Genomic DNA, 14,001 nt, shown 5'->3' with positions numbered 1-14,001 from the left:
ACGCCAAGACAAGTAGTATATAGGTGGGCTGAGAGGAGTGATGTACTGCAGGAGGCTGTATAGAGGGAGGCCAAGACAAGTAGTATATAGGTGGGCTGAGAGGAGTGATGTACTGCAGGAGGCTGTATAGAGGGAGGCCAAGACAAGTAGTATATAGGTGGGCTGAGAGGAGTGATGTACTGCAGGAGGCTGTATAGAGGGAGGCCAAGACAAGTAGTATATAGGTGGGCTGAGAGGAGTGATGTACTGCAGGAGGCTGTATAAAGGGAGGCCAAGACAAGTAGTATATAGGTGGGCTGAGAGGAGTGATATACTGCAGGAGGCTGTATAGAGGGAGGCCAAGACAAGTAGTATATAGGTGGGCTGAAAGGAGTGATGTACTGCAGGAGACTGTATAGAGGGAGGCCAAGACAAGTAGTATATAGGTGGGCTGAGAGGAGTGATGTACTGCAGGAGGCTGTATAGAGGGAGGCCAAGACAAGTAGTATATAGGTGGGCTGAGAGGAGTGATGTACTGCAGGAGACTGTATAGAGGGAGGCCAAGACAAGTAGTATATAGGTGGGCTGAGAGGAGTGATGTACTGCAGGAGGCTGTATAGAGGGAGGCCAAGACAAGTAGTATATAGGTGGGCTGAGAGGAGTGATATACTGCAGGAGGCTGTATAGAGGGAGGCCAAGACAAGTAGTATATACAGGTCCTTCTCAAAAAATTAGCATATAGTGTTAAATTTCATTATTTACCATAATGTAATGATTACAATTAAACTTTCATATATTATAGATTCATTATCCACGAACTGAAATTTGTCAGGTCTTTGATTGTTTTAATACTGATGATTTTGGTATACAACTCCTGATAACCCAAAAAACCTGTCTCAATAAATTAGCATATCAAGAAAAGGTTCTCTAAATGACCTATTACCCTAATCTTCTGAATCAACTAATTAACTCTAAACACATGCAAAAGATACCTGAGGCTTTTAAAAACTCCCTGCCTGGTTCATTACTCAAAACCCCCATCATGGGTAAGACTAGCGACCTGACAGATGTCAAGAAGGCCATCATTGACACCCTCAAGCAAGAGGGTAAGACCCAGAAAGAAATTTCTCAACAAATAGGCTGTTCCCAGAGTGCTGTATCAAGGCACCTCAATGGTAAGTCTGTTGGAAGGAAACAATGTGGCAGAAAACGCTGTACAACGAGAAGAGGTGACCGGACCCTGAGGAAGATTGTGGAGAAGGACCGATTCCAGACCTTGGGGAACCTGAGGAAGCAGTGGACTGAGTCTGGTGTGGAAACATCCAGAGCCACCGTGCACAGGCGTGTGCAGGAAATGGGCTACAGGTGCCGCATTCCCCAGGTAAAGCCACTTTTGAACCAGAAACAGCGGCAGAAGCGCCTGACCTGGGCTACAGAGAAGCAGCACTGGACTGTTGCTAAGTGGTCCCAAGTACTTTTTTCTGATGAAAGCAAATTTTGCATGTCATTCGGAAATCAAGGTGCCAGAGTCTGGAGGAAGACTGGGGAGAAGGAAATGCCAAAATGCCTGAAGTCCAGTGTCAAGTACCCACAGTCAGTGATGGTGTGGGGTGCCATGTCAGCTGCTGGTGTTGGTCCACTGTGTTTCATCAAGGGCAGGGTCAATGCAGCTAGCTATCAGGAGATTTTGGAGCACTTCATGCTTCCATCGGCTGAAATGCTTTATGGAGATGAAGATTTCATTTTTCAGCACGACCTGGCACCTGCTCACAGTGCCAAAACCACTGGTAAATGGTTTACTGACCATGGTATTACTGTGCTCAATTGGCCTGCCAACTCTCCTGACCTGAACCCCATAGAGAATCTGTGGGATATTGTGAAGAGAAAGTTGAGAGACGCAAGACCCAACACTCTGGATGAGCTTAAGGCCGCTATTGAAGCATCCTGGGCCTCCATAACATCTCAGCAGTGTCACAGGCTGATTGCCTCCATGCCACGCCGCATTGAAGCAGTCATTTCTGCCAAAGGATTCCCGACAAAGTATTGAGTGCATAACTGAACATTATTATTTGATGGTTTTTTTGTTTGGTATTAAAAAACACTTTTATTTGATTGGTCGGGTGAAATATGCTAATTTATTGAGACAGGTTTTTTGGGTTATCAGGAGTTGTATGCCAAAATCATCAGTATTAAAACAATCAAAGACCTGACAAATTTCAGTTGGTGGATAATGAATCTATAATATATGAAAGTTTAATTGTAATCATTACATTATGGTAAATAATGAAATTTAACACTATATGCTAATTTTTTGAGAAGGACCTGTAGGTGGGCTGAGAGGAGTGATGTACTGCAGGAGGCTGTATAAAGGGAGGCCAAGACAAGTAGTATATAGGTGGGCTGAGAGCAGTGATGTACTGCAGGAGGCTGTATAGAGGGAGGCCAAGACAAGTAGTATATAGGTGGGCTGACAGGAGTGATGTACTGCAGGAGGCTGTATAGAGGGAGGCCAAGACAAGTAGTATATAGGTGGGCTGAGAGGACTGATGTACTGCAGGAGGCTGTATAGAGGGAGGCCAAGAGAAGTAGTATATAGGTGGGCTGAGAGGAGTGATGTACTGCAGGAGGCTGTATAGAGGGAGGCCAAGACAAGTAGTATATAGGTGGGCTGAGAGGAGTGATGTACTGCAGGAGGCTGTATAGAGGGAGGCCAAGACAAGTAGTATATAGGTGGGCTGAGAGGAGTGATGTACTGCAGGAGGCTGTATAGAGGGAGGCCAAGACAAGTAGTATATAGGTGGGCTGAGAGGAGTGCTATACTGCAGGAGGCTGTATAGAGGGACGCCAAGACAAGTAGTATATAGGTGGGCTGAGAGGAGTGATGTACTGCAGGAGGCCTTATAGAAGGAGGCCAAGACAAGTAGTATATAGGTGGGCTGAGAGGAGTGATATACTGCAGGAGGCTGTATAGAGGGAGGCCAAGACAAGTAGTATATAGGTGGGTTGAGAGGAGTGATGTACTGCAGGAGGCTGTATAGAGGGAGGCCAAGACAAGTAGTATATAGGTGGGCTGAGAGGAGTGATGTACTGCAGGAGGCTGTATAGAGGGAGCCCAAGACAAGTAGTATATAGGTGGGCTGAGAGGAGTGATGTACTGCAGGAGGCTGTATAGAGGGAGGCCAAGACAAGTAGTATATAGGTGGGCTGAGAGGAGTGATGTACTGCAGGAGGCTGTATAGAGGGAGGCCAAGACAAGTAGTATATAGGTGGGCTGAGAGGAGTGATATACTGCAGGAGGCTGTATAGAGGGAGGCCAAGACAAGTAGTATATAGGTGGGCTGAGAGGAGTGATGTACTGCAGGAGGCTGTATAGAGGGAGGCCAAGACAAGCAGTATATAGGTGGGCTGAGAGGAGTGCTATACTGCAGGAGGCTGTATAGAGGGACGCCAAGACAAGCAGTATATAGGTGGGCTGAGAGGAGTGATGTACTGCAGGAGGCTGTATAGAGGGAGGCCAAGACAAGTAGTATATAGGTGGGCTGAGAGGAGTGATGTACTGCAGGAGGCTGTATAGAGGGAGGCCAAGACAAGTAGTATATAGGTGGGCTGAGAGGAGTGATGTACTGCAGGAGGCTGTATAGAGGGAGGCCAAGACAAGTAGTATATAGGTGGGCTGAGAGGAGTGATATACTGCAAGAGGCTGTATAGAGGGAGGCCAAGACAAGTAGTATATAGGTGGGCTGAGAGGAGTGATATACTGCAGGAGGCTGTATAGAGGGAGGCCAAGACAAGTAGTATATAGGTGGGCTGAGAGGAGTGATGTACTGCAGGAGGCTGTATAGAGGGAGGCCAAGACAAGTAGTATATAGGTGGGCTGAGAGGAGTGATGTACAGCAGGAGGCTGTATAGAGGGAGGCCAAGACAAGTAGTATATAGGTGGGCTGAGAGGAGTGATGTACTGCAGGAGGCTGTATAGAGGGAGGCCAAGACAAGTAGTATATAGGTGGGCTGAGAGGAGTGATGTACTGCAGGAGGCTGTATAGAGGGAGGCCAAGACAAGTAGTATATAGGTGGGCTGAGAGGAGTGATATACTGCAGGAGGCTGTATAGAGGGAGGCCAAGACAAGTAGTATATAGGTGGGCTGAGAGGAGTGATGTACTGCAGGAGGCTGTATAGAGGGAGGCCAAGACAAGTAGTATATAGGTGGGCTGAGAGGAGTGCTGTACTGCAGGAGGCTGTATAGAGGGACGCCAAGACAAGTAGTATATAGGTGGGCTGAGAGGAGTGATGTACTGCAGGAGGCTGTATAGAGGGAGGCCAAGACAAGTAGTATATAGGTGGGCTGAGAGGAGTGATGTACTGCAGGAGGCTGTATAAAGGGAGGCCAAGACAAGTAGTATATAGGTGGGCTGAGAGGAGTGATATACTGCAGGAGGCTGTATAGAGGGAGGCCAAGACAAGTAGTATATAGGTGGGCTGAAAGGAGTGATGTACTGCAGGAGACTGTATAGAGGGAGGCCAAGACAAGTAGTATATAGGTGGGCTGAGAGGAATGCTATACTGCAGGAGGCTGTATAGAGGGACGCCAAGACAAGTAGTATATAGGTGGGCTGAGAGGAGTGATGTACTGCAGGAGGCTGTATAGAGGGAGGCCAAGACAAGTAGTATATAGGTGGGCTGAGAGGAGTGATGTACTGCAGGAGGCTGTATAGAGGGAGGCCAAGACAAGTAGTATATAGGTGGGCTGAGAGGAGTGATATACTGCAGGAGGCTGTATAGAGGGAGGCCAAGACAAGTAGTATATAGGTGGGCTGAGAGGAGTGATGTACTGCAGGAGGCTGTATAGAGGGAGGCCAAGACAAGTAGTATATAGGTGGGCTGAGAGGAGTGATGTACTGCAGGAGGCTGTATAGAGGGAGGCCAAGACAAGTAGTATATAGGTGGGCTGAGAGGAGTGATGTACTGCAGGAGGCTGTATAGAGGCAGGCCAAGACAAGTAGTATATAGGTGGGCTGAAAGGAGTGATGTACTGCAGGAGACTGTATAGAGGGAGGCCAAGACAAGTAGTATATAGGTGGGCTGAGAGGAATGCTATACTGCAGGAGGCTGTATAGAGGGACGCCAAGACAAGTAGTATATAGGTGGGCTGAGAGGAGTGATGTACTGCAGGAGGCTGTATAGAGGGAGGCCAAGACAAGTAGTATATAGGTGGGCTGAGAGGAGTGATGTACTGCAGGAGGCTGTATAGAGGGAGGCCAAGACAAGTAGTATATAGGTGGGCTGAGAGGAGTGATATACTGCAGGAGGCTGTATAGAGGGACGCCAAGACAAGTAGTATATAGGTGGGCTGAGAGGAGTGATGTACTGCAGGAGGCTGTATAGAGGGAGGCCAAGACAAGTAGTATATAGGTGGGCTGAGAGGAGTGATGTACTGCAGGAGGCTGTATAGAGGGAGGCCAAGACAAGTAGTATATAGGTGGGCTGAGAGGAGTGATATACTGCAGGAGGCTGTATAGAGGCAGGCCAAGACAAGTAGTATATAGGTGGGCTGAGAGGAGTGATGTACTGCAGGAGGCTGTATAGAGGGAGGCCAAGACAAGTAGTATATAGGTGGGCTGAGAGGAGTGATATACTGCAGGAGGCTGTATAGAGGGAGGCCAAGACAAGTAGTATATAGGTGGGCTGAGAGGAGTGATGTACTGCAGGAGGCTGTATAGAGGGAGGCCAAGACAAGTAGTATATAGGTGGGCTGAGAGGAGTGATGTACTGCAGGAGGCTGTATAGAGGGAGACCAAGACAAGTATTATATAGGTGGGCTGAGAGGAGTGATGTACTGCAGGAGGCTGTATAGAGGGAGACCAAGACAAGTAGTATATAGGTGGGCTGAGAGGAGTGATATACTGCAGGAGGCTGTATAGAGGGAGGCCAAGACAAGTAGTATATACAGGTCCTTCTCAAAAAATTAGCATATAGTGTTAAATTTCATTATTTACCATAATGTAATGATTACAATTAAACTTTCATATATTATAGATTCATTATCCACGAACTGAAATTTGTCAGGTCTTTGATTGTTTTAATACTGATGATTTTGGTATACAACTCCTGATAACCCAAAAAACCTGTCTCAATAAATTAGCATATCAAGAAAAGGTTCTCTAAATGACCTATTACCCTAATCTTCTGAATCAACTAATTAACTCTAAACACATGCAAAAGATACCTGAGGCTTTTAAAAACTCCCTGCCTGGTTCATTACTCAAAACCCCCATCATGGGTAAGACTAGCGACCTGACAGATGTCAAGAAGGCCATCATTGACACCCTCAAGCAAGAGGGTAAGACCCAGAAAGAAATTTCTCAACAAATAGGCTGTTCCCAGAGTGCTGTATCAAGGCACCTCAATGGTAAGTCTGTTGGAAGGAAACAATGTGGCAGAAAACGCTGTACAACGAGAAGAGGTGACCGGACCCTGAGGAAGATTGTGGAGAAGGACCGATTCCAGACCTTGGGGAACCTGAGGAAGCAGTGGACTGAGTCTGGTGTGGAAACATCCAGAGCCACCGTGCACAGGCGTGTGCAGGAAATGGGCTACAGGTGCCGCATTCCCCAGGTAAAGCCACTTTTGAACCAGAAACAGCGGCAGAAGCGCCTGACCTGGGCTACAGAGAAGCAGCACTGGACTGTTGCTAAGTGGTCCCAAGTACTTTTTTCTGATGAAAGCAAATTTTGCATGTCATTCGGAAATCAAGGTGCCAGAGTCTGGAGGAAGACTGGGGAGAAGGAAATGCCAAAATGCCTGAAGTCCAGTGTCAAGTACCCACAGTCAGTGATGGTGTGGGGTGCCATGTCAGCTGCTGGTGTTGGTCCACTGTGTTTCATCAAGGGCAGGGTCAATGCAGCTAGCTATCAGGAGATTTTGGAGCACTTCATGCTTCCATCGGCTGAAATGCTTTATGGAGATGAAGATTTCATTTTTCAGCACGACCTGGCACCTGCTCACAGTGCCAAAACCACTGGTAAATGGTTTACTGACCATGGTATTACTGTGCTCAATTGGCCTGCCAACTCTCCTGACCTGAACCCCATAGAGAATCTGTGGGATATTGTGAAGAGAAAGTTGAGAGACGCAAGACCCAACACTCTGGATGAGCTTAAGGCCGCTATTGAAGCATCCTGGGCCTCCATAACATCTCAGCAGTGTCACAGGCTGATTGCCTCCATGCCACGCCGCATTGAAGCAGTCATTTCTGCCAAAGGATTCCCGACAAAGTATTGAGTGCATAACTGAACATTATTATTTGATGGTTTTTTTGTTTGGTATTAAAAAACACTTTTATTTGATTGGTCGGGTGAAATATGCTAATTTATTGAGACAGGTTTTTTGGGTTATCAGGAGTTGTATGCCAAAATCATCAGTATTAAAACAATCAAAGACCTGACAAATTTCAGTTGGTGGATAATGAATCTATAATATATGAAAGTTTAATTGTAATCATTACATTATGGTAAATAATGAAATTTAACACTATATGCTAATTTTTTGAGAAGGACCTGTAGGTGGGCTGAGAGGAGTGATGTACTGCAGGAGGCTGTATAAAGGGAGGCCAAGACAAGTAGTATATAGGTGGGCTGAGAGCAGTGATGTACTGCAGGAGGCTGTATAGAGGGAGGCCAAGACAAGTAGTATATAGGTGGGCTGACAGGAGTGATGTACTGCAGGAGGCTGTATAGAGGGAGGCCAAGACAAGTAGTATATAGGTGGGCTGAGAGGAGTGATGTACTGCAGGAGGCTGTATAGAGGGAGGCCAAGACAAGTAGTATATAGGTGGGCTGAGAGGACTGATGTACTGCAGGAGGCTGTATAGAGGGAGGCCAAGAGAAGTAGTATATAGGTGGGCTGAGAGGAGTGATGTACTGCAGGAGGCTGTATAGAGGGAGGCCAAGACAAGTAGTATATAGGTGGGCTGAGAGGAGTGATGTACTGCAGGAGGCTGTATAGAGGGAGGCCAAGAGAAGTAGTATATAGGTGGGCTGAGAGGAGTGATGTACTGCAGGAGGCTGTATAGAGGGAGGCCAAGACAAGTAGTATATAGGTGGGCTGAGAGGAGTGATGTACTGCAGGAGGCTGTATAGAGGGAGGCCAAGACAAGTAGTATATAGGTGGGCTGAGAGGAGTGATGTACTGCAGGAGGCTGTATAGAGGAAGGCCAAGACAAGTAGTATATAGGTGGGCTGAGAGGAGTGATGTACTGCAGGAGGCTGTATAGAGGAAGGCCAAGACAAGTAGTATATAGGTGGGCTGAGAGGAGTGATGTACTGCAGGAGGCTGTATAGAGGGAGGCCAAGACAAGTAGTATATAGGTGGGCTGAGAGGAGTGATATACTGCAGGAGGCTGTATAGAGGGAGGCCAAGACAAGTAGTATATAGGTGGGCTGAGAGGAGTGATGTACTGCAGGAGGCTGTATAGAGGAAGGCCAAGACAAGTAGTATATAGGTGGGCTGAGAGGAGTGATGTACTGCAGGAGGCTGTATAGAGGGAGGCCAAGACAAGTAGTATATAGGTGGGCTGAGAGGAGTGATATACTGCAGGAGGCTGTATAGAGGGAGGCCAAGACAAGTAGTATATAGGTGGGCTGAGAGGAGTGATGTACTGCAGGAGGCTGTATAGAGGAAGGCCAAGACAAGTAGTATATAGGTGGGCTGAGAGGAGTGATGTATTGCAGGATGGGGCTGTATTTTGAGATGACTGAGAGGAGCAATTTACTACAGAATGGGGCTTTACATTGGGAGCGCTGACAAAAGTGATGTAGTGCATAACGGGGTTTTATATTGAGAGGGCTGATAGGTCCAATGTACTGCAGAATGGGGCAGTATATTGACATGGCTGAGAGGAGTGATGTCATTCAGGATGGGGTTGCATATACAGGTGCTGAAAAGAGTGATGTAAAGGAGGAGGGTGTAAAGACAGAAGCTAAGAGAAACTATGTTCTGCAGGAGCGGGCTGAATATAGTATATAGATGGACTCAGAGGAATGATGTACTGCAGGATGGGGCTGTATACTGGGGCTGTGAGGAATTATGTACAGCATAATGGGATTGTATAGTGGGGGAGAGGAGAGGAACAATGCTTTGCATGATAGGGCTATATAATGAAGGGCTAAGAGGCGCAATGTACTGCAGGATGGGGCTGTATATTGAAGAAGCTGAGAGGAGCGATGTACTGCGGGAATAAGTCTCATGGCGGACAGAAGTGGCAAGCTGCAGGTCACTGAGCAGGTGCAATTACCAATGTATTGGTACCATAATCTCGCAAAAAGTTGCTGATCCTTTCAGACAACGCAGAGGTGAGGAGAAAGTAGATGAGCTATTTTCTGAAGGAGAAGGCTATGTATAATGTATAGATGGGCGTGATGAATAGTAGGATGGGGATGTATATTGAAAGGACCAAAAAAAGCAATGTACTGCAGGATGGGGCTTTATTGAGGTCGTGAGAGGAGCGATGTACTGTAGGATGGAGTTGTATGTACAGGGGCTGAGAAGAGTGATGTACTGCAGGAGGCTGTTATATAGAACGGCTAAGAGAAGTTACGCTCTGCAGGAGAAGGTTGCACATAGTATATAGATGGACTAAGAAAAGACGTGTATTGTAGTACTGGGCTGTATACTGACAGGACTGAGGAGCTGCAGGGAAAATTAAGAATTGCTGCTCAGATCTTGCACTGATCACAGTTGATCACTGATCGTGCACATGCCCCGGCGGTAAGAACATGTGAGCAAGATGCCATAGTCACCACCTGACGCAGAACTTGGTGGTGCCGGATGATCCTCTAGAACGGCTGTAGAAAGGGGGCTAAAAGTTGCAATTTTCACACAAAAACGTCTTTTCAATACCAGAAAAATGGCGTAGCATCCTTTATAAATGTTTTCCACATTTCTGTAATTTCCAGATTCTCAGGGGATTACGAGCGATGATGGAGTTGCAGGTAAAATACTATAATTGGAGTGAACAGGCTGTATAGCAATATAACACACAGGAGATTATCACAGTATTCTCCTCTACTTACTTACAGCACGGGGGGGTGATCCCTTGTAATGTACAGGCCGAGGTGTCTAATCACATGGCCACCAGTCCGTGTCATCGTCCTGATATCGGCAGTCACCGCTGCTAACGAGTGCGATTATTACTACTGCCCAGTTATACTGCACACCGCCGCAGGTAGATAGAGATCGCCATGACCATCTCTATGTATGAGAGCGAGATACCTGCGATTTATATACATAACTCATGGACAAAAGGTCACAGTCGTCGTCTGCAATTTTCAGCATCAGAATTCACCCGCTGGGCTGAAGACTTCTTAAAGGGGTTGTTCAGAATTAGGAAAAAATGGCTGCCTCCCTCCCCTCCCAAAACAGCACCCAATGTGCCTATTGACTGTCTGCCAGTGCAAATTATTTCTATTTAAAGGGGTAGTCTTGTATCCTACATCGTTCCCAGGATCTATTTATAATTTTCTCTTAAGTCTCTGAACTTGGATGGAAACCAGTTGCTATGATGTCTCCCATACACAGCACACACAGACATGAGGGATTCCTGCTCTCTTTTCTCTATGTAGCACATGATCACCATTTTTCCCCTCTGCAGACTCTCTCTCTCTAATTTTCAGTTGTCTCTGAGCTTGTGGCTGTAGACTGGCTGTCATAATATCTCCTGTACACAGGCATGAAAGTTCTTCTCTCCTGTTTCTATGTATCCCACGTTCAGAAGCAGCATGGAGGAATTTATGCAGCTGTACTGAGCAATGTGGCTGTGAATCCAGCTGTGGTCTTACTAGAAAGCACCAGCACATGTCAGATTACGTCTGTGTTAGAGCCCCATCTCTCACTTTTTTCTCCCTCCTCTTCCTCACTCCACAGAGAGATCCCTCAGTTCATCTGTCAGACGGATTTTGGTAACATTTCCGATTGAGTGGTGACTTCACAAGGTAGAGGGATGGAAAAAAAGTGTCTCTTAAGTGGAGAACAGTGAATATTTCTCTGATCAGCTATATTACAAGGTTTCTTATATTCATTTGTACGACGGACCTTTCGGCCCTTTCTGGAGATGTCTATGAATATGGCAGCTCTACATTGAAGTGTTATTTTTTAACACTATAACAACACACATTTTTTTTCCTTGGAATATGCAGATTTTGTATGAAATGTAAGTGCACTTGCTGGAATATAACTCTCCCCACAGTATCTCCGATCCTTACTGACCCCGAGTTCTCCGGACACTTCTGTCCAGAATGCCGCGGTCCACGGGTTCAGCGCCAATCTCACGTCGGGAATCCAAAAACTAAGGAACGTATCTCCGGACTCCAGAGTTCTAGAACAATGCAAACTTTAGCAGAATGCAGGAAACTTTGTGGCCTGGTCCCGCGCACGCGGCGGCGAGTTGGAATGAAATGCAAACGCAGCATCATTAGTCTGTGAAAGAACTAAAAATCTATAATTTCATTGCCCTTTTGATCATAAATCTCCAGACGGGGAAAGAAAACAGCAGGGCGATGAATGTTAGGCTTATTTGCTGCCATGGAAACGGGACCTCCGCTCCTGCCCATTGAATTCGTGTCCCGCTGATATTAATCAGAAATGTCCATTTGTGCCAAGCTTAATGCCATGCCATAGCAGATCTCAACATACGTTCTTGACAGAAATTGGCACCTTTCACTTTCCGAGGAGACACATGCACAGATTGATGCTCAGGTAGGATTTTTGTCCCCTGTGCAGACGTCTGAAATGTGCATAACCTCGTTTGCCTCCATCAGATTCCGCTTCTTAAAGGTGAATTTGCCATTGACCGCATTATATCATTTATAATGCTCCTATAATATGGGGGGATGGATAGAAGCTGCTTAAAGGGATATTCCCACAATCGTCCATCATCATCTTTCCTATTTCCTCTCACTGTGCAGCCGCAGTGAAAAAGAGTGTGGATCGGTGCTCAAAAAAGCGTGGTGCTGACAAAGACCCCCAAACACTCTGCCGTCTCTGAGGAAGAAGAAGGAGGAGCAGCATAACATAGGAGGAAGAAGGAAGGAGAAGGAAAAAAAAGGAAGGAAGAAAGAAGAAAAAATGAAAAAGGATGGATGAAGGAAAAAAGAAGGTAGAAAAAGGAAGTAATAAACAAAGAAGAAAAAACAAGAAAGCAGCAGGAAGAGGAATAATCACAAAAAAAATGGAAGAGGAAGAAAGTAAGAAGCAGGAAGGAGGAAAAAGTGCTAGGAGGAAGGAAGGAAGAAAGAAGGAGGAGGAGGGAAAAAATGAAGAAAAAAAGATGAAGGAAGAGCATAAAGGAAAAAGGAAAAAAAGGGAAGAAAGAAAAGGGGAAAAGGAAAGTAAGAATCAAGGAAGAAAAAAAAGCAGGAAGAGAAAGTAAGGAAGAAAGAAGAAGTAAGAAAAGAAAGGAAGAAGAAGGGAATAGGAAAAAGAAAGAGGGAAAAGGATAAAGGAGGCGGAAGGTAAAAAGAAAGAAGAAAAAGGAAAAAGAATGAAGAAAAGGGAGGACAGAAGAGGATCAAGGAGGATGAAATAAAAAGGACGAAGGAAAAAAAGGAAAAACAGGAAGTTAGAAAAAACTAACAAAGAAGAAGGGAGTAAGTAGAGGAAGAAGGACGAAGAAGAAAGGAAGGAAGAATCAAAGAAGAAAAAAGGAAGAAAGAAAAAGGAATAAAAAGAGGAATGAAGAAGGTAGAGGAAAAAATAAGATTTAGAAATAAATAATAAAACTAATTGAAAAAAATAAAAAATATAAGTAATACTAAAATAAAATAAAGTAATAATGTCCCTTAATTATCTTTTTAAATGATAAAAATTAAAAAGAAACTTAATCATACACATAAAATAACCATATCAAAATAAATAAAAAATTACAACCCCCAAACGCTCCTGTACACTAATCTAGACCCAACTAGGCTAAATTGGAAATGACAAACACTGATAAAAAATACATGTGTGGGGTAACACTAAATAATGACAAGAAAATGTAGAAACTCTATAGTGGACAGAACTCTACTTTTAGGACACACAGCACCAAATCTCCATCTCTATAACCACTATCACACAGAGGGCAATGACACATTCTGCCTGCCTTCTGCCACCATTGGGGGGCGCTTGTGAGCTTACTGTATACTGAATTGGTAGAACTGATGGCAGAAGATGGACAGTCACAGTATCACTATCAGGACTTTTTGTTTCCTAATCTTACACCTACCTTTTCTGCTCCTAGGACTTTCACATATCTCGCAATACGGCAGTAAGGAGTTATTGGTGTATGTACAGGCCGGGCAGTTCCACTGCTTCTCCGAGAGGGCAGGTCTTGGAGGGGTAAGCAAAGCCCCTTCTGAAAGTCCCCGCGTCTTAGGTGAAGAAAACAAGGCATTAGGTTTGCCACTCCAAGACTTTCTCTTTCCACAGTTGGCACTTTTAGGGGTGGATTTAGGGGTCTGGCTGCCCGATGGTCGGAAACGTTTGGCTTGATGTTCAAAGTCTTCATCGGGAAAGAGGGCATCAACATCAACGACTTCACGGTCATCTGATGGGGCTTTGGTGGCAAACACTTCTTCTACAGCTTTGTCGTCTATCTCCCCAGCGGCTTCTACGCCTTCTTCTTCTCTAGAAATGTTCTTGCGCTTTTTCTCGGCCTCCGGCCTGGGTGAGAAGAAGGAGCGGATGTCGTGCTGCTTCTCTTTTTCGAACTGAGAAGAGACAGAATTTAACATGTAATAGAACTTAATTCACTTTAATAGAGCGGAGCTGCACATCCTCGCACAGCCAGGTGTTACACACACAAACTTAAAGGTTTATTGGGATTTTATGTGACACCAACACAAAGTAGCGAGTATTTGTGACGTGTAAAGGAAATGATTCAGGGCATTCTAAATATTTTAAAAATATAAATCTGAAAATAGTGACATGCATTTGTATTCATCCCCCTGGACCACCTTTCGCTGCAAATACTGCTGCAGTCTTTGGGGGTC

At 45.4% G+C, this 14,001-nt stretch overlaps 1 protein-coding gene across 1 annotated transcript in view; it reads right to left on the bottom strand.

Moving 5' to 3' along the window:
* ZRANB3 (zinc finger RANBP2-type containing 3) overlaps positions 1–14,001 on the bottom strand; it is a 196,411-nt gene that overhangs the window by 33,778 nt on the left and 148,632 nt on the right. The window contains exon 13 of the mRNA XM_077273065.1: positions 13,236–13,719. Coding sequence (XP_077129180.1) covers positions 13,236–13,719 — 484 coding nt within the window. The remainder of the gene's footprint in view (positions 1–13,235; positions 13,720–14,001) is intronic.

The sequence above is a fragment of the Ranitomeya variabilis genome, chromosome 7 (genome assembly GCF_051348905.1).
Source record: "Ranitomeya variabilis isolate aRanVar5 chromosome 7, aRanVar5.hap1, whole genome shotgun sequence".
Lineage (NCBI taxonomy): Eukaryota > Metazoa > Chordata > Amphibia > Anura > Dendrobatidae > Ranitomeya > Ranitomeya variabilis.
This window is presented reverse-complemented; position numbering and strand designations above follow the sequence as displayed.